The sequence below is a fragment of the Hyperoodon ampullatus genome, assembly GCF_949752795.1.
Source record: "Hyperoodon ampullatus genome assembly, chromosome: 14".
NCBI lineage: Eukaryota > Metazoa > Chordata > Mammalia > Artiodactyla > Ziphiidae > Hyperoodon > Hyperoodon ampullatus.
The window spans coordinates 39,529,802-39,550,659 of NC_136927.1; the positions used below are offsets into that span (position 1 = coordinate 39,529,802).

Consider the following 20,858-nt stretch of genomic DNA (forward strand, 5'->3'; position numbering starts at 1 on the left):
CCCCTACCAATTACATCCGCCACTCGGCCTGCGCACGCGCAGCCAGAGACCGCAGAACAATGGAGCGAGGCTACCTAGCGGAGAGCCGAGCTATGGATGAGACCGCAGACCGCCCAGAGCGGAAGTGGAGGAGCAGCCGGAAGTAGTCGGAGTCTCAGGCGGAGAGGCAGGCGGACAGGCTTTGACAGGAGTCGGAGTTGTGCAGAGGCGTTGGTGGTCATGGAGTTGGGCGAGCTTCTCTACAACAAGTCCGAGTACATCGAGACGGTGCGCGTGTCCAGACATCTGCCCTCCCCTCTCCAAGCCTGCATCCCCTGAGGCCGCCGTCTCCATCCTATCCCTGCCCCACCCCAGGTCCCTTTGGCGTTTAGTCCGAGATTACACAGTGAGAGTTCATGTATGGTCTGGCTTTCTTATGTATTCCTTGCATGGCCAGTTTAGGCTTTTAAAAATTTACTCCTGATTTCCTCGTAGAGATAAAACGCCTTCCAGAAAGCAGGACAAGTCTCATCCATCCTGATAATTACACCTCTGGGCTTCAGGCCTTAAAAAAAAAATTTTTTTTAACTAACGTGTCATAATTTATTACTACGTGCTAAAGACTGTTAGGTTCTTTTTGTTGTTGTTGTTAGGTTCTTTATAGTCAATACAAACTGTATGTAGATGTATGTAAATTGTTCGAAACCGGGTTAGTGCTCAGTCAGCATTACTCTTTATTTTTTCATTGAATTCTCACAACTCTATGCTATTGGTAAAGTCATTATCCTGTTTTTAGGGCTGTAAAACCGAAGTATAGAAATGAGAGACGAATTTGTGTCTCTGCTGCCGCTAGGCTATAGACGTACCACATCCAATTTCTGGGTCTGTTCCTTGAGTCCCTAAGTTCCTAATTCATCCTTGCTTTTTTGATATCCTGACTCATTCCATTGCAGACGACACCCCATTGCAAGTCCTTTTCTCTCCAGTATGAGCTTTCTTGGTGGAAACCTGTAGCCCAGAACCCACTCAGTTTGCTCACCTCTGTTTTCTGCTGTTTCCTTTCAGGCATCTGGGAACAAAGTTAGTCGCCAGTCTGTACTGTGTGGAAGTCAGAACATCGTTCTCAACGGCAAGGTAAGGGACACAGCCAGCTCCGGGATGCATATTTTTGCTTTCTTTCCACTGATTATCACATTAGCAGGGCAGATGAAATGTCTCCCATTTATTGCTATATATGCTAAAATTCTCTCTCTCTTTTTTAATTTTCCAAATTGGATTTATTGAATACAAAAAAGATGCCATAAAAAGAGGCAACAGAAAGCCTTTTTCCTGTTATTCCAGGCACAAAATACAATGACACCTAGCACTGAAATTATTAGACAGTATTGTAGTGTGTCCTGTATTACTGGACACAAAACATAAATAGACAACACAGTATTTTAGTGTAGAAACTAAAGTGATACTGATATAATTATCTGTTTACTAATTAATGATTCATTATTAACTGAAACTTAAAATTAATTTGAGAATTGGGAAAGTAACTAAAGTCTGAAATGCATTTGAAAAATGGAATGTGAAAGGCTCAGAATCTTGTAGTCTGAATAAACTGAAATAGCACAGAGATGAGCATAAACCTGGGATAATATTAGAACACTTCAGAACCAGAGAAAATATCAAGATATATTTGAGCTTGACAAACACTGAAGTCCATAGTTTCTTCCTGCCATTAGGAACACTCAATTTTCCTTGAAATATTAAATCTGCAACTTCTAGAGGTAAAATAATCTCACCGTAATCCAAAGATCACAGATATTTTCAGTAGAGACACAATTACTGTGTCTGTTAACCCATCATACCATGAGATTTAATGGAAAAGAAATATAGTTTGATAGTTAGATGTAATTAGTAATTATAGATACACTGTTTCAGTACAAAATTAGAAAATTCAGTTAACTCCATCTGACTCATTAGCAAATATGTGGAGTTTTTTTTGAAATCCTTCAGCTAATTCCAAAACATTTTCTGTGATTTTGTAGGGAAGATTTGTGTGTGTGTGTGTGTGTGTGTGTGTGTATTTATGACAAAATTCGCCATTTTAAGCACTTCTAAGTATACAGTTCATTGACATTAATTATATTCACAGTGTTGTTCAATCATCACCACTATATCTATTTCGAAAACATTTTCATCACTCAAACGGAAACTCTGAACCCATTAAGGAATAACTCTCATCCCCTTTCCTCCCAGACCCTGGTAACCTCAATCTACTTTCTGTCTCTATGAATGTGCCTATTCTAGATACGTCAGTTAAGCACAATCATTCAAGATTTGTCCTTTGGGCTGGCTTATTGCACTTAGCATAATGTTTTCAAGGCTCATCCACACGTATCAGAATTTTATTCCTTTTCATGACTGAATAATATTCCATTGTATATATGTACATTTTGTTTATTTATTCATCTGTTGATGGACACTTGGATTGCTTCTACCTTTCCACTATTGTGAGTATTGCTGCAATGAACATTGGCATACAAGGATATATTTGAGCTCTGTTTTCAGTTATTTATTACGTACCTAGGGGTGGGGGTGTCTGGGTCATATGGCAGTTCTATTTTTTAGCTTTGCGGAGAACTGCCAAATTGCACCATTTTACGTTCCCACCACAATGCAAGAGAGTACCAATTTCTCATGAACACTTGTTATTTTCTGTTTTTTTTTGTTTTTTGGATGTGTATATGAAAGGTATTCAGTATTTCATTGTGTGTTTTTTTCTTAATTAGTTACTTTATTTATTTTATTTTTGGCTCTGTTGGGTCTTTGTTGCTGCGCGCGGGCTTTCTCTAGTTGTGGCGAGAGGGGGCTACTCTTCATTGCGGTGCACGGGCTTCTCATTGTGGTGGCCTCTCGTTGTGGAGCATGGGCTGTAGGTGTGTGGGCTTCAGTAGTTGTGGCATGTGGGCTCAGTAGTTGTGGCTCATGGGCTCTAGAGCTCAGGTTCAGTAGTTGTGGTGCACTGGCTTAGTTCCTCCGCAGCATGTGAGATCTTCCCGGACCAGGGCTCAGACCTGTGTCCCCTGCATTGGCAGGCGGATTCTTAACCACTGTGCCACCAGGGAAGCCCCTCATTTTTTTTTTTTTTAATTAATGTTTTATTGGAGTATCGTTGATCTACAACGTTGTGTTAGTTTCTGCTGTACAGCAAAGTGAATCAGCCATCCATATACATATATCCACTCTCTGCTAGACTCCATTCCCATATAGGTCATCACAGAGCACTGAATAGAGTTCCCTGTGCTATACAGTAGGTTCTTATTACTTATCTTTTATATATAGTAGTGTTATTTGCATTTCCCTAATGTCTAATGATGATGAACATCTTTTATCTTATTGGCCATTTGCATACCTTTGGAGAAATATCTATTCAGTCCTTTGACCATTTTAAAATCTTGTTGTCTCTTTGTTGTTGAATTGTAGGAGTTCTTTATATTCTGGGTATTAAATCCTTATCAGATTTATGATTGCAAATATTTTCTACCATTCTGTAGATTGTCTTTTTACTTTCTTGATAATGTTCTTTGATACACAAGAGTTTTTATTTTATTTTATTTTTTTTTGCGGTACGGGGGCCTCTCACTGTCGTGGACTCTCCCATTGCAGAGCACAGGCTCTGGACGTGCAGGCTCAGCGGCCATGGCTCACGGGCCCAGCCGCTCCGTGGCATGTGGGATCTTCCCGGACCGGGGCACGAACCCGTGTCCCCTGCACCGGCAGGCAGACTCTCAACCACTGTGCCACCAGGGAAGCCATCTGTTTCTTTTTTGAAAGGCGTTTTATTTGGCAATATTTGGTGCACACAAAAGACTGATATGAGATATATATGTTATGAAGCATAAAAATTAAATCAACACCATGAACCCACCACCCAACTGAAGAACTGGAACATAATCAATGCATAATAATACAGTACAGCCTGAAGTTCCTCTCCCATTTCTTTTTTCTACCTCCTTCTAAGAGGATACCACTATTCTGAACTTTTTGTCATAAATTCTTTATTTTTCAAAACAAAATTTTTACCACATACGTGTGTATTTCTAAATAATATATATTGTTCAGCTTTACTTGGTTTTCTGTAACTTACTATTTTTACCCTCAGTTATTATAATAATGACAATAGAAAACATATATTACATTTAGTAAGTAACATTGTTCTCAGCTTAGTTTTTAAGATTCATTGTGGTTTATGCATTTTCACTGCTGTGTACAATTCGGTTTATTCCCTCTCTTATGGGTGGATAGTTATTTTGTTTCCAGCTTCTTGTTATTATGAACAATTCATTTTTGTTTCCAGTCCCTGTCCCTTTCAGAACTTTGACATTTCTGTTTTCCTGAGCTCTTCCATCGTGTGTCACAGTGCCTGCAGGAAGAGACAGGGATCAGATGAGCAAAGAGGACTGGGTGTAAACCAGAATGGTGGGGCCTAGTGAATTGGGGAATACAGGACCTAGCTAAGCTCGGGCTGATTGTTGCCATGTGGGAGTGCAGACCTGTACTTGCAGAGCTTCTGATTTTCTCAAAAGAAACTGGAAATCTGGATTTTTTTTAAATGTAAAGTGTCCTAGTATTCACATAATAGCATCTAATTTAAATGATAAAAATGGCTGCAGAGGCCAGAGAAAACCATTTCTAGGTACAGCCCTCAGACCCCCAACTTGCCACCTCTGCCTTGTCCTTGTTGAGTTCGGTGAAGTCTGCTTTAATACTGTTTTTCTCCCTGAAAGGTCTTTTTAGGCACCTCCTTTCATTTTAACACCCTGTTGTCTCTATTTTTCATCTGACTTCTCTTCTTTAGCTCCATTCTTTATGAGATAGGAAACCAGGGTTTGAATACCGCTTGCTAAATTTCTTTGACCATCTGTGATATCGTTTCCTTCTTATGTTTTTTGTGTGTTTGCTTCCTCAGTGGGAATGTAATTTAGGCTGACTGAGGGACTTGTATGGATTTTCTTTATTTCTAGATTAAGATTGTTATCTTTACTTAGAATACAATAAAACAATAACAGCCATTACCAAATACTCAGCACTCTTGGTATTCTGTTTCCTTCCAAAAGAAAAATAAGTCATTTTCTCTGATTGTAGATGGAAACACAAGCTGAAAAACAATGATTGAAGTAAATTAAGGATCTCAGATGAAAGAATTATGTACTAGAAATAGACATCTCTCTAAGCTTGAAGAAGATAGCTTTTAAAAACCAAGAGAGGAATTCCCTGGCATTCCAGTAGTTAGGACTCGGCACTTTCACTGCCGGGGCCTGGGTTCAATCCCTGGTCAGGGATCTAAGATCCCGCAAGCTGCATGGCACAGCCAAAAAAACAAAAACAAACCAAGAGGACCTGTAATACTTTACAATCAGCAGATGTGAAAATTTCTTTTTACCGATAGAGGTTTTATAGACTGAACATATGTGGGTCAGATTGGTAAACTCTTCCAGGTGTGAGCCCATTTCTTTTTTAGTATCTTCTCAGAGCCTCATGTTCTGGCTAGTGATTTATCTAAATTCACCTATATTTGAGGTGTTCCCATCTACTTCTCTAGACTGACATTCTGTCTTGGGCCCCAGACCTTTATTTACAACTGCCTGTTGGTCATCCCACAGATTCCACAAACTCAGAATTTCAAAACTGAATTTATCATCTAATCCCAAGAATTGCTCACCCTGTCCTAGATTCTTTTTCTCTCACCCAACATCTAAACAATGACCGAGTCATATAAAATCTCTTCTTTTTTTTTTTCTTTTTAAATATTTTATAATGGAACATTAAAAAAAATCATTTTTAGGACTTCCCTGGTGGCGCAGTGGTTAAGAATCCACCTACCAGTGCAGGGGACACGGGTTCGAGCCCTGGTCCGAGAAGATCCCACAGGCTGTGGAGCAACTAAGCCCGTGTGCCACAACTACTGAGCCTGCACTTCTAGAGCCCGCGAGCCACAACTACTGGAGCCCATGTGCCTAGAGCCGAGCCCGTGCTCCGCAACAGGAGAAGCCACCGCAATGAGAAGCCCGTGCACTGCAACGAAGAGTAGCCCCCGCTCACCGCAACTAGAGAAAAGCCCACACACAGCAACAAAGACCCAACGCAGCCAAAAACAAAATAAATAAATTTATTTTTTTAAATCATTTTTATTTAGGTATATTACATACAATAAAGTGTACCCATTTTAAATATGCAGTTTGAAAAGGTTTGGCTGATGTGGACATCTATGCAACTAGTACCACAGTCAAGATATAAAATATTTCCATCACCCTAGTTTCCTTGTGTCCCTCTGCAGTCAAGCCTTCTTCTAGCTTTGCCCAGGTAACCTATATAAAACTAATAGAGGTTAGTTTTGCATTTTCTCAAGTTTCCTGTAATTGGAATCATGTACTTTTTGGGGGGGGCGGTCAGCTTTCCCTCAGCATAATGTTTTTGAGATTTATCCATGTTGTTGGATATATTCATGGATTAGTAGTTCATTACTTTTTATAGATGAGCAGTATTGTTATGGAACTCTTAGGACACATTTAAGAGTAGAGAGAACAGGGCTTCTCTGGTGGCGCAGTGGTTGAGAGTCCGCCTGCCAATGCAGGGGACACGGGTTCGTGCCCCGGTCCGCGAAGATCCCACATGCCGCGGAGCGGCTAGGCCCGTGAGCCATGGCTGCTGAGCCTGTGCGTCCGGAGCCTGTGCTCTGCAACGGGAGAAGCCACGACAGTGAGAGGCCCACGTACCGCAAAAAAAAAAAAAAAAAAAAAAAGTAGAGAGAACATATAATGAATCCCTATATACTCATTCACCAGCTTCTACAATTAGCAATATTCTGGCATTCTTGCTTCATCTCTATACTCACCTGCCAAGTTCAAACCAATTTTGGAGTGGAATATTTTAAAGCAAATTGCAAGCATAATATTATTTCACCCATAAATATTTCAGTGTATATCACTAATATTTAAAGGCTTTAAAAAATGTATAGCGGACCATTATTATAATATATTTTTTAAAAAACCAGTTATTCCCTAATATCATCTAATCTAATCCTCAGTCCATGTTCAGTCTTTCCATTATCTTTTTTTTTTTGGCTGCATTGGGTCTTCATTGCTGTGCCTGGGCTTTTTCTAGTTGCGGCGAGTGGGGGCTACTCTTCATTGTGGTGTGTGGGCTTCTCTTTGCGGTGGCTTCTCTTGTTGCGGAGCACAGACTCTAAGCGTGTGGGCTTCAGTGGTTGCAGCACGCAGGCTCAGTAGTTGCAGCACACGAGCCCTAGAGTGCGCGGGCTTCAGTAGTTGCAGCATGCAGGCTCTAGGGCGTGCGGGCTTCAGTAGTTGTGGCACATGGGCTCAGTAGTTGTGGCACACAGGCTCTAGAGCGCAGGCTCAGTAGTTGTAATGCACGGGCTTAGTTGCTCCACAGCATGTGGAATGTTCCTGGACCAGGGATTGAACCATGTCCTCTGCATTGGCAGACGGATTCTTACCACTGCATCACAAGGGAAGTCCCTCCATTATCTTAAGATGTCTTTTTACAGTTGGCTTGTTCAAATCAGGATCCAAACAAGGTCAGGTACACATTACTGTTTGGTTGATGTGTCTCTTAAGTCTCTTTGAATCTGTAACAATTCTTATTCCCTGCCTCGTTTTTCTCCGCATGTCATTTATATGTTGAGGAAACTGGCTCACTGTCCTGCAGTATTTTCAAATTTCTGAATTTGGCTGATTCTGTTTACACAGTGTTGCTTAATGTGATCTCTGTCCCCCTCTCCTTCCTCTAACTTGGTAGCTGGATCTAAAGGATTGCTCAGATTCCTCTGCCTCTGATTTATTTCTCTTTTCCTGATGTACCGCTTTTGCCTTAGGTAAGGCCCACCATCTCATTTCACCTTGACCCATCTGAAGGGTCACTTCCCCTCCAGTCTTGCCTGCCTCCATTCAGGCTCCAGACTGCTTCCAGAGTAATATTTCTAAAATGAAGCTTCGCTTGTGTTAATCCTCTGCTTAGAATCTTTCATTGATTCCTTATACCTGCTAGGGAAAAACATCTGAACTTCTGTACTCAGCACAGGTAATTCTTCATGATCTGGTCCCTTGCTTACTTTCCCAGCCACAACCCCAGCCACGTGCACTTTTTTTTTTAAACCTCACTTATTCAGCAGACATTTCAAGAATGCCTACTCTTTTTTTTTTTTTTTTTTTTTTTTTTTTTTTTGCGGTACGCGGGCCTCTCACTGTTGTGGCCTCTCCCGTTGCTGAGCACAGGCTCTGGACGCGCAGGCTCAGCGGCCATGGCTCACGGGCCCAGCCGCTCTGAGGCATGTGGGATCTTCCCGGACCGGGGCACGAACCCGTGTCGCCTGCATCGGCAGGCAGACTCTCAACCACTGCGCCACCAGGGAAGCCCAAGAATGCCTACTCTTTACCAAGTATGGGGCATTAGTTCCCCCCAGTTTCTGGGTTGTGTTATTCAGCCCCTCCTGGCAACCTCTGGGGAAGCCAGATATCACACCTTGCAGTGTAGCACATAATCTGGGTCCAGAAATTGGGAGAGGAAGCAGAACCTCTGTGGGTCCACCTCTGGAGCATGAAGTTGGAGATAGTAGTGTTAGGAGATTAGACAAAGGTGAGAACAGCCAGGACTCTCACTGAGCAAGCAGCCAAGGCTTGGGGGCAGGTGGAACCGAGTGCATCTGAGGAGATGCACAGACCAGGCCTACCACAGGTATTCTCAATAAATGTTTGTCCATCCATTGAGTCCTATTCATGGGATAATAAGGGCAAAGCTTGTGAGGTACTGGGAACATCTTGAACTGCAATCAGTATTATGAGGGCAATTCTCTTTACCTTAAAAGTTATCCCTTTTGACAGAACAGGTGATTCAGTAGAGTATAGCATAACTCTCAAACTGTCTGGTTTCCTACTCTTTTTCATTATGTTTTAGGCTATGTTAGTAGCTTTTTAAAATATGCTTTGTTTTATAGACCATTGTGATGAATGACTGTATTATTCGAGGGGATCTGGCAAATGTAAGAGTTGGACGTCATTGTGTTGTGAAAAGTCGGAGTGTCATAAGGCCACCATTCAAGAAATTCAGCAAAGGGTATGTAATTTAATGACCTGATTCAGCCTTGGGCAAGATGCTGCTACTGGTGGTACTGTCCATGCATTGAGTTGTGGGGGAAGGAGCAGGTCTACGGTATCGTTTGGGACACTAAGTAAGAATTCACCATAATGAACACAACTCTGGTGTTGGTTGTCTTCGTCTAGTTGGTGGTAAGTTGCCAGAAACAATCCACTTAAGCCGGCAAAAGCAAAGGGGGTTCTGATTAAACAGCCATAGGCATATTTGATGGAATTTAAGGGTAGAAAAATGGGTCAGGCTTCACAAGGGACTAGAACCTGGAACTGGACAGCTAGCCAGAATCAAGACTACTATTCTGTCTGGCTACTGCTCTGTTACCAAGGTTATATGTTTCTTAACTGTTCTTCTCTCTACACTTCTGCTTCCCTCTTTTTTCTTACAGCTATATCTTCCGGCTTTTCTCATGGAGCCAACGTTGCTGCCTCAGCCCGTTTTTTTACATCACTTCTCCATTTAGGCTTCCAGTGGATACCAACCAGAGATTTTAGGTCCTGTTAACAAAATGTTGGGAGAGAGAATCTAATTAGCTCAGTTTGAGTTAAGTGCCCACCCTCAGTCTAAAAACAGCTTTGACCCAGAGAGCAGGGTCAAGTCAGGCCCACTGATCTCTCAGTGGGCATAAGGATTGTCTAAGAAAGGGAATGGACAGGGCAGGAAAACCGACCGCTATGCTTGATATGATGGTATTCTCTTTGCCTCTCTCTCCCTTTGCCCTCCTGGTTCCTACCTATGGCACCGTCTGCTTTTCATCCAAGAATTCAACAAGCATTGATTGAGTGCTTTTCTTATGCCAGTCACTAGGTTATAAGCTGGGCATATAAAGATGGATCAAACAGGGTCTCAAAACCTAGTGTTAGAAGTAAAACAAACTAGTGAATGTAACAAAAAAGAAACAGACTCACAGATATACCGAACTAGTGGTTACCAGTGGGAAGGAGGAGGGGCAAGACAGGGGTAGGGGATTAAGAGGTACAAACTACTACATATAAAATAAATAAGCTACAAGGATGTATCTTACAGCACAGGGAATAATAGCTAATATTTTATAATAACTATAAGTGGAGCATAACATTTAAAAATTGTGAATCACTATGTTGTACACCTGAAACGTATATATTGGAAATCAACTATACCTCAATTAAAAAAACAACAACAGGGCTTTCCTGGTGGCGCAGTGGTTGAGAGTCCGCCTGCCGATGCAGGGAACACGGGTTCATGCCCCAGTCTGGGAAGATCCCACATGCTGCGGAGCGGCTGGGCCCGTGAGCCATGGCCGCTGAGCCTGCGTGTCCGGAGCCTGTGCTCCGCAATGGGAGAGGCCACAACAGTGAGAGGCCTGCGCACTGCAAAAAAATAAAAAACAAAAAAACCCCAACAACCTAGTGATAGAAATAATTACATAAACAGAAAGCTACTATAGCATGTGATGCTGTAACATGATAGCCACTATAGAATGGGATACTCCTGTCACTGGGGCATGAACATGGTTAGGGAGGAACAGAGAAGAGGGCAGCTAACTCAGACTACCATACCTGGGTGTATATCATGCAGGAATCGTCCTGCATTTCCCATAGTGATGTTGGGCTCCAGGCTTTCATTATGTACAGGAATTGGAGCAGGGAGTCATTGTAAATCATATGAAATTTAAATGAAAGCATTTGCTCATTAGCTCAGAAGGCTATTTTTTTCTTTTTTTTTTTTTTTTGGCCGTGCTGTGCGGCATGTGGGATCTTTTTTTTTTTTTTTTTTGCGGTACGTGGGCCTCTCACTGTTGTGGCCTCTCCCGTTGCGGAGCACAGACTCCGGATGCGCAGGCTTAGCGGCCATGGCCCACGGGCCCAGCTGCTCCACGGCATGTAGGATCTTCCCAGACTGGGGCACAAACTTGCATCCCCTGCATCGGCAGGCGGACTCTCAACCACTGCGCCACCAGGGAAGCCTGGCATGTGGGATCTTAATTCCCTGACCAGGGATCGAACCTGGGCCCCCTTCAGTGGAAGCGCAGAGTCTTAACCACTGGACCACCAGGGAAGTCCCTCAGAAGACTGTTGAGGGGAGGGGACTTCCCTGGTGGTCCAGGGGGTTAAGATTCTGTGCTCCCAGTGCAGGGGGCCCGGGTTTGATCCCTGGTCAGGGAACTAGATCCTGCATGCATGCTGCAACTGAGGAGTCCGCATGCTGCAACTAAGAAGTCCACATGCCGCAACTAATGATCTCATGTGCCGCAACTAAGACCCGGCGCAGCCAAAAAATTAATAAATATTTTTTAAAATTATAAAAAAGGATTATTGAGTGGAAATCAGAAAACCCTGTGACGCCCTTTCATGGTTTCATACAGTGACTGATGCTCTGCTAGAGTTGTTGACTCCACCTCCTGATAAAGGCATTATTGGGCTGGATATGGTCCAGGAAGAGGACTGAGAATGAATAAGAAGTTTATTGGTGAATGGAGGGAAGTGTAAATTAGAATAGTCCACATGAGAAATATAGAAATACGAAAGTGTAAATAGCAACACATGAATAGAAGATGAATGTCAGTTTCCTCCCCTGTATATCTCAATACCAGGATCAGATAATAGTATAAAGTTTGGAGTTTTTAATTTAAAATGAAGGAGTTGATAGTACTGTTGTAGACTATGATAAGATCAAGGAATCCATTGCCACACAAGGAGTCCAGACCAAAAATGCAAATGAATTAAGGAAGATTTAAATAAAATATAGGTCTGTGGAGGACAGGTATCATCTCTGACAAAATATTCCTGACAAAATAGAACAGAGGACTGGAAAGAGCCAGTGAGCATCCAGCTGCTTTATATTAGTTCTAGTCCAAATATTTTACATCCCAAGGTACCGAAATTTCTTGTAAATATGAGCACAGACCACTGTCAATGACATTTGAGGAGTCCTGGAGAATGGGAATGATGTCACAAGTCTGGAGATAGCCGACTGACTCCTTAAGCCCTGGCTTAAATGTCACTTTCAGTTAAGCTTTTACTTAACCTCCAGTCTGAGTAAAGTCTTTTAGTTATATGCTCTCATAATGTGTTATTTTTCCTCTGTAGCACTTATCACAGTTGTAACTAATTATTTATTTAATCTCTCTTTTCTTCTCTTGTTTGTAAGCTCCGTGGGCATGATTGCATCCGTTTTGCTCACCATTGTATTCCCCAGTTCCTAGCATAGAGTCTGGCATATAGTAGACTCTCAATAAAACCAGTCAATATATAAAATTTTAGCATGTTGGGAATTATATCCCATGAACCTCACATCAGTCCCGTGAAGGATTATAGAGCAGATTAATGAAAATGTGATCTGTGGGCATTTTCAAAGGAGGCAGGAATGAGCAAAACATTCATTTGTTTTTATTTGGTGCCAGATTTTTCAGCTTTGAAGGTTTTGCTCTTACTGTTTTGCTATTTCCTTTCACATTTCCTTGGTCTGATATTTCTGATTTCAATTTAGTAGTCACATGCATTTTCTTCAACATTATAGAATTCCTTAGCCTGAGGATTCTTTCCTTGCTAGGAACAGTCTTATTAAGAAAAGACGATGGAGTTGGGATTACGATCTTTAGTTCTATAAACCTTGACCAAAAGTACATCACCTTGACCTTTCTTTGTTCATCTTCTTTTTCTTCTATAGCGTTGCATTTTTTCCTCTACATATTGGGGACCATGTCTTTATTGAGGAAGATTGTGTGGTCAACGCAGCTCAGATTGGCTCTTATGTTCACGTTGGCAAGAACTGTGTGATTGTGAGTATGGTGACTTGGCTGGCTGAGCAGCCTCACTCTCTCTCTAGCTCGCATCCCTCACATCAGTGGGCTTCTGCTCCTGTCATCAAGCAGGGTAGAAGTCCTTTCTGGTCTACTGGTCTATCAGAACTATTACTGAATTTGGCGTTTTTCCTAGGCATTAATAATCATGGCTAACCTTTATGGAACCTCTTCCATATGATGTTAAATTCTTACCTTTGATTATTTCATTTAATCCTCACAACCATCCAAGGGTACTAGGTACTGTTATTATCCCTGTTTTCAGGTGAGGAGACTGAAGACCTTCGATATTAGGGGATTTGACAAGGCTAGTAAATTGTAGTGCCGGGATTTGAACCCTAGTGGTATGAATAGCCATGCCGCTATGTGGCCTACCTGTTGCTTCACCTCAAGAATCTTACAGCCTGGTGGGGGTGAGGGGATCGAAGGGTACATCAAAATTGGCTCCTAGACCAGAGGAGAATGAGTGTTTCAGGGAAGAGATTGGCATGTGTAAGGGTCAGAGTCACCAACGGGCATGACGTTAAGGGAGCTGCACGTAGTTCAGGGTGCTGGGTGTGCCAGGTGCGAGGGGGCCCCTCCCTCAGCAGAACCTGTAGGACCCTGGTCCACAGGTGCCTCGATATCAGTTTGTTTAACCCAACCTGGGCTTTCCAAGGCTGAATTTCTTGGTATTTCATAGATGAAGAGGTTGATTTCAGTTAGGATTTCTGAGACCATCCTGAGTAAGAATGTTAATGATCAGAGCCAAACTGCCTAAATTTTCAGGGAAAATGTTTCCTACATTTTATGTTTGTCCTTCAGATTCTGGGAAAAGCCAAGACCCCTTTCATGCATTTAAATGGCCACTCCCCTTAATTTAGAGTCAGTTCTCTGCTCTGGATAAGACCAGGACCCTAAAGTATCAGAAAACCTGCAGAAGCCATGCAGTCACATTCCAGGAGCCATGAGGGCACAGCAAAGGTGGACAGTGCAATGGAGAACCCCACTGCTGAGAAAAACATTCCAGTTTGACTTGTTACTCAGAATTAAGGGAAGTCGTTGTTTTGCCAAATATTCTTCTCCAGGGGAGTTCCTTAGTATGTATTAGAGACAGAACATCTGTGGTTCAGGCTGACGTTGAGAAAAGGGAGAAGAAATCCCTCTCCCCTCACTCTGACTGTTTGACCAAAGCTGGCTTTCCAAGCCACAGCTGGGTTTTTCTGATATTCTCCTCAGCAATGTGAAGACATCATCATAGTAGCCTTGTCCTTTAGCCCCAGAGCCAAATGTCTGAACAGTTAAAATCCAAATGCTATTCCCACAGCTTAGGGAATTCTAGTCCTCTTGTTAGGTGCTCTGGTTTTTGTATCACTTTTCAAAACATCAATTCATGGTATTGTCATTGTTCAGTATTGACAGTACTTATTTGCTGAGACTTTAAAAATTCCCAAGTAATCTCAGGAGAATGATCCTTTGAGAATCTCAGAGCTAGCAGGAACTCATTTAGAGTCCAACTGTCCTCATGACACACGGATCCTTCCTGTAGCATCTCATGTGGTAGTCTAACTTATGCTTGGATATGTGAAGGTGTGGGTGTTAATCAGAATTGCCCAAATGTCTTCAGGAAAAGCCTAACAGGCAATATTAATAGGCACTGTTACCATGCCATGAGTTTTACTTTTGTCTCTAGTCTTGACAGCATCCCTACGGGCTTGGTTTCATATCCTATTTCACAGGATTTAAGTAACTTGCTAAATAACTTGCATAAGGAGATATGGGTAGCTATAATACTAGCAACATGTAGTTCTTAACTCCTTCTTGGAAAGTTCTCCAGGAAAGAATAAAGAAGTAGTTTCAGCTTTTTATCTCCTCAGCTATTGCCAAGCCATTCATGCCTAAGAAGTACCTGCATTTTTTATTCTGCCATGTAATTGATCAGTTTACCCAGAATTCTCTGAAACCCAATTGAGCACAGTTCTCTGAGTGGGCAGAATGGCCAACTCTAGAAAGCAGGTGCCCTCAGGCTGTGTGGTGGCTGGTAGTATACGGTGAGAAGGTTCATTTCCACTGTCCCTCTCTTCCAGGGCCCTGTGTCTGCAGGTCCCTGTCTGTGAATGTGTCCTGCCATACGCAGCACATTGTCTCCTTTTACTCAGTGCCCCATGTGCTTAGTCTGAGTTATTAGGAGCTTAGGCGTCATAGGACATCTTTGAGTTAATTTGGGAGTCACCAGGGGAGCTGGCCATCTGCCGGATTTTTGATGTTGCCAATAATAGGTAATTCATGGAAGAAAACTTTCCAAGGAGAAATGAGCTGCAGTCATAACTTGCTTCTGACGTAAAGATGTTGCCCAACTTGGCTGTTATCCACCCAACTGGAGACAACTTAGTTAGCCACTGAAGAAATTCAGACCTTAGAGGTATAAGCTTTTTAAAAAATTCATTTGGCAATCTACCCAGGAGTTCCTGGACATACATAAGAGTTAGGTATTTAATACTGGGGGGAAATTTGAACACAACCAAATCAAAGTATCTTTCATATTCTTTGGTAAAATCTAAGGTCTAGATGGGTTAGCACTATCCTGGTATTTGTTGGGTGTTCCGCATCCTCAGCCACCTGGGGATGTTTTATCAGATCATCTGACCAGAACACAAGTAAACTTATAGACCCGGATGATGTAAATGCAATCTTTCATTTACTCAGCAAGTTGTCTGAGACATAACTTTAACCGTATACAGAAGCCTCTCCTTTCCCTTAAGCCATGAAAGAGATGCAGCTCCCAGACCTTATTTCTTGCCCCCAAAATGCTATGGGTGATGGCAGAATTGAAAATTGATGACAGTGGATAAAGTCAAACATTATGTCCAGCCTAAACCTTCTAATAAGTACCACTTACCCATGGGAGAACAAATGAACTAATAACTTCCATATCCAGAAGAATCTGCCAAGACTTTTCCAGTTGGAATTGGCAAAAGAACAAACAGACCTTACATTAGTAGGTTCAAAACGAATGTACTGGCTAATATGAACCAAGGGTACAGAAGTAGATCCTAATTTCATACATAAGTGACTCTGGGGGTTCAGTTGATGTCATGAGAATTAATCCCCTTCCCTTTTTTGTTTTCCTCTGGGAGGCTCTCAGTCAGGTCCTTTCCTCATGGAAACCAGTGGCTGGTCCAGGATTCTGTCCTGTCCTCTAGAATCCCCATTGTAAAGAGCTTCTTTTCCCAGTAGTCCCAGCAGAAGCCCTGACGTTGAGATTCATCATCGGCTCATATGCCGATTCCCTAAACCAGTGGCTGTGGCCAGGCTTGGGGTTCATAGTTTGGGATGGGAGGTGAAGCACATGGACTGAAATGGGGATGGGGCAGTATCCAAGGAAAATATAGCTTCTGTTACCAGCAGAAGGGGAAGTGGATGTTGGACAAGCAAAACAACAGATATCCATTAAATTATAAAAAAAAGGAAGAAAGAAAAGTAAACGGAATTCTTGAAGATTGAATTTCATGTAGTATGAAATGCCTAAGGTAACTTGAACTGTCCCTAGTGTATGACCCCCACCTCAAATTTGTACACACTCACATTTTTACCTCCTGCTTGTCACGTACCACCTGCAGTAGGGAATAGTAGCCAAGCCTCTTGTCACTGTCCATGACTATTGTATGATATCATGAATGGAGAAAATACAAATATATTCCACACAGCAGACAAGACAACTTTTACTCCCATTTCCTGGTCTATTTCCTATTAACAAGATTTTAATTTCAGGGGCGCCGGTGTGTGTTGAAAGACTGTTGCAAAATTCTCGACAACACAGTATTACCCCCAGAAACTGTGGTCCCACCATTCACCGTCTTCTCAGGCTGCCCAGGTAACCTTGGGTGTTGATTATTAAAACTCAAGTTTATTTTCTTTCACAAAAGTAATGCATGTGATTTCTATCTCTAACAGTATGTTGATCTAGCTAACTTAAACGTTCTCCTGGGGCTTCCCTGGTGGCGCAGTGGTTGAGAGTCCGCCTGCCGATGCAGGGGACACGGGTTCGTGCCCCGGTCTGGGAAGATCCCACATGCCGCGGAGCGGCTGGGCCCGTGAGCCATGGCCACTGAGCCTGTGCTCCGGAGCCTGTGCTCCGCAAGGGGAGAGGCCACAGCAGTGAGAGGCCCGCCTACCGCAAAAAAAAAAAAAAAAAAAAAAAAAAACGTTCTCCTGGTACAGAGTACTCAGAAATACTACCTAAAATATAACTAGATAAATCTGTCACCAGCACAGGAAAAGTATGAGGAAGCATGTCTCTCTTGGCCTGGGCTCTGGGTGGAAAAATAAAAAGTATGTCCAAAGAATTCTATGGCCTTACCTTCACATTGGTTGGGGTTTGAACTTGTACTTCCCGCCCTGCCCAGGAATGCCCTAACTGAAAAGTTACCATAAAACATGCTCTAAGACCAGTGAGAGCTCTAGGACACCTGAGAGAAGCAAATACATTATCTCTTGACCTTTGCCCGTATGCAAAGCTCTCATGAGCTCAGAGTTCCAAATTATAAACATGTGACGAGACAAAAGCAATCCATGCTCATCCTAGAGAGCTTGGAAAACACCGAAAAGCAAGAAGAAGAAAACCTCACATTCCCCAACCCCCACCTCAAGACAGTCTCTTTTCTTCTACATGTTGTTTTACGCAATGGAAATCACGTAACGCATGCAAAGGCACATCACAGATTCACAGATGGAAGATGATATGAAGAGAGAGATTTGACAATATATGATCTCTAACCACTGGGTGGTTTATTTGTTATTCCAATTTTTAAAAATCTCATTACTTAGATCACTCAATACAAATTTCAAAGATGTACAGAATCATCCACTAGGATTCTTTGGGGAGGAAATGGGCCATTCTGCTCTTTCATGCACCTCTGTTTGCAAAGGAGGAAGAGACTTTTATTTAGTAATTCCCCCGTAATGAGTTCCCACTGGGAGAAAGTTTAATAGTTCTTAGCAAGTGCTAGATCAGCACAGTCTTGGCGATTGTTTTAGGAGTTGTGAGACAAGCATCTGAGCTGAGATGAGAAGTGTATTGCTGACGAAATATCTTAATCTCTTTTAACTTATTCAAGGCCCTTAGAACCAATTTATGGTCTTTGAGCACTGATGGCATATGGCAGGGAAGCACTGCTAGATATTTGAAATCCAGATAAACACTGTGTGTGGAGGTTCTGCCTGGGACCTTAGAGATCATTGTATAGGTGAGGAAACTGAGGCCTAGAGAGGTTGAGTTGTACGACGTATCGGAGCTAGTTGGGGGAAAGCTTTGACAAGCACTAAAGACTCCTTATTTATTTATTTATTTTAAAAAATTTCTCTTTTTTTGGCCCCTCGGCTTTTGGGATCTCGGTTCCCCATCCAGGGATTGAACCTGGGCCACGGCAGTGAAAGCACTGAATCCTAACCACTAGGCCACCAGGGAACTCCCAGAACTCCTTATTTAGAGTCCAGTACTTTTTGCACTGATAGGGTACTTCCCAGGTTTATTTTATGTGATTTCACAAACAAATGCTAACCATCTAGATACTGCTGTTGGCAATCTCCCCCTTTAATGAAGAGGTATAGGGTTGCAGGAAAACTAGCATATTTTTGGAAGGCTCCACAGCATGAAACTGAGTCAAAATGAAAGGCAAACCGTACAGAAAGGATCTGGGTTAGGGACCAAAAACTCAGATGTCCACAGGAGCCCGGCAGATCATGTAAATGATTGAAGCAATAGCCTATCATAGCTGTTTAAGAATACAGGCATGATATCATGAGAACTTCTGGTGTTTCATGAGGAGCTCAAAATCTGAATTTTTATGGTATTTCTGAATTTTTAATTGTTGAGTACTAATTTTTTTAGGAGATTAAATACTGTACAGACTAAACATATATTTGGAAATCTAACATGGGCTGCTAGTTTGTAAAAGGTGCCTGTGAGAATTGTGTATCTTTTAAGACCATTTTTTCTATCCTATTTTCTCTTTGTATATATACAAGAGCATATGTGTGTGTTTTTATATGCATATGAGTGTATAGGTATGTGTGTTTATATATATATTTGTGTGTATAATGTGAAACTGTTTTTACATATATAAACAGAATCATACTCTGTGCTGTTAGGAAACTTGCTTCCTTAACAGTATATCTTGGGCATCTTTTCTTGTCAGTATGGTGAGATTCACCTCATGCCTTTTAATGGTTTCATGGTTTTCATTGCATAAATGTCCCACAGTATAACTAATCATCCTCTGGCATAATGGATCAAAAGAAGTTGCACCTGGTTTTTCATGATTAGAAACTGCTGCATTGGTGCTTTTGTACATATATTGTGCAATTGGGCAAGATTATCTGTAGAATAAATTCTTAAAAGTTGGATTATCAGGTCACAGAGCATGAACTTTTAAAAGTTTTGCTAGATATTCCTAAATTGCTCTTCAAACGGTTGTATGAGTTTACACGTCCACCCAGAGTGTGTGAGAGTGCCTCTTTCCTAGAAATTCTTGAATAGGATTCCCACATCTTTTGTCTTTCTATAGGGTGTTTTTGTTCTACTTCCATCTGTGATTTGAATATAACTAGCATGTTCGGGCCTTGGATTCAGTTTCATTGTATGAATAGCAGGGCAGTTTCTTCCCTCAAGAGCTCTCACCTTGGCTTGCCCAGCAGGCGTCACCCCAGAATCCAGGGGATGGACAAATCCTTGCCTGGAACAACGTCTGATGTAGTCAGATTTGCCTTAACTCTTCAGGTTATGCCATGATGTACTAACCTCTTTTACCTGGAATATATTTCTCTCTTTTTTTAATTTTTTTATTTTTTTTTACTTTTTTATTTTTGACTGCATTGGGTCTTCATGGCTGTGCGCGGGCTTTCTCTAGCTGCGGCGAGTGGTGGCCACTCTTCGTTGCGGTGCGCAGGCTTCTCATTGCGGTGGCTTCTCTTGTGGAGCACAGGCTCTAGGCATGTGGGCTTCAGCAGTTGTGGCTCGTGGGTTCAGTAGTTGTGGCTCGCGGGTTCAGTAGTTGTGGCTCGCGGGCTCTAGAGCACAGGCTCAGCAGTTGTGGTGCACGGGCTTAGTTGCTCCGTGGCATGTGGGATCTTCCCAGACCAGGGCTTGAACCCATGTCCCTGCATTGGCAGGCGGATTCTTAACCACTATGCCACCAGGGAAGTCCCTGGGATATATTTCTGCACTTTGGGAAAGTATTAGTTGTTTCTCTCACACACACACATATTCACAGCATCTTGGAGATATGGTCAGTGGAAATATTCTGTTAGCACCAAAGATGGAAAACCTAGTATTTAGACATTCATGACTAAAGAAAGGAGACTTCTAGAGGTTTCAGCAGAAGTCAGGGCTGCATGTGGGCCTCCTCCGGCTCCTCGTGGTTGACCAGGTCTTTTTTTCCTCAGGACTCTTCTCAGGGGAGCTCCCAGAATGTACCCAGGAGCTGATGATTGACGTCACGAAGAGCTACTACCAGAAGTTTTTGCCCTTGACACAGGTCTAATGTCTCTGCCTTGTCTTGAATTCGCTTGAGCTCTAAGATGAACTTGGGGACAAAGTGAGCCAGTCAGCATCTACAAAGAGCTCTTGTGTCTTTGACACCTCCTACCCTCTTTCTTTCTTTCTTTCTTTTTTTTTTTTTGGTTTAATTCTTTAGAGTTTCTCAATCCTCCCAGGCTCTAAGCTCTTAAGACTTAATAACAGAACGTCTAGAGGAGTCTCCAAATGCTGTGCTTAAACCGTATCTATTAACAGTCACTCCGTACCATTATGTGTGGAACATGGACTCATCTGTTTCCAGCACTGCCACCCCTTGGTCCTGTGGGTGGCTGGATGGAGCAGGGCATTCTGTCCCAGTGGGGAGGTTGTGACACTCTTGTGCTGCCCATGGCCATGAGCTACCACAGTGAGCTCTGCTCA

The 20,858-nt window shown here is 42.4% G+C and overlaps 1 protein-coding gene across 1 annotated transcript; it reads left to right on the forward strand.

Annotated features, from left to right (window-relative positions):
• Positions 1 to 219: 219 nt before the first annotated feature.
• Positions 220 to 20,442, forward strand: DCTN5 (dynactin subunit 5; the record flags this gene model as incomplete). Its single annotated transcript, XM_079718762.1, has 6 exons — positions 220 to 267; positions 1,045 to 1,113; positions 8,987 to 9,105; positions 12,790 to 12,901; positions 16,673 to 16,775; positions 20,345 to 20,442. 6 exons carry the CDS (start codon positions 220 to 222, stop codon positions 20,440 to 20,442), a joined length of 549 nt encoding a protein of 182 aa, XP_079574888.1.
• Positions 20,443 to 20,858: the final 416 nt, after the last annotated feature.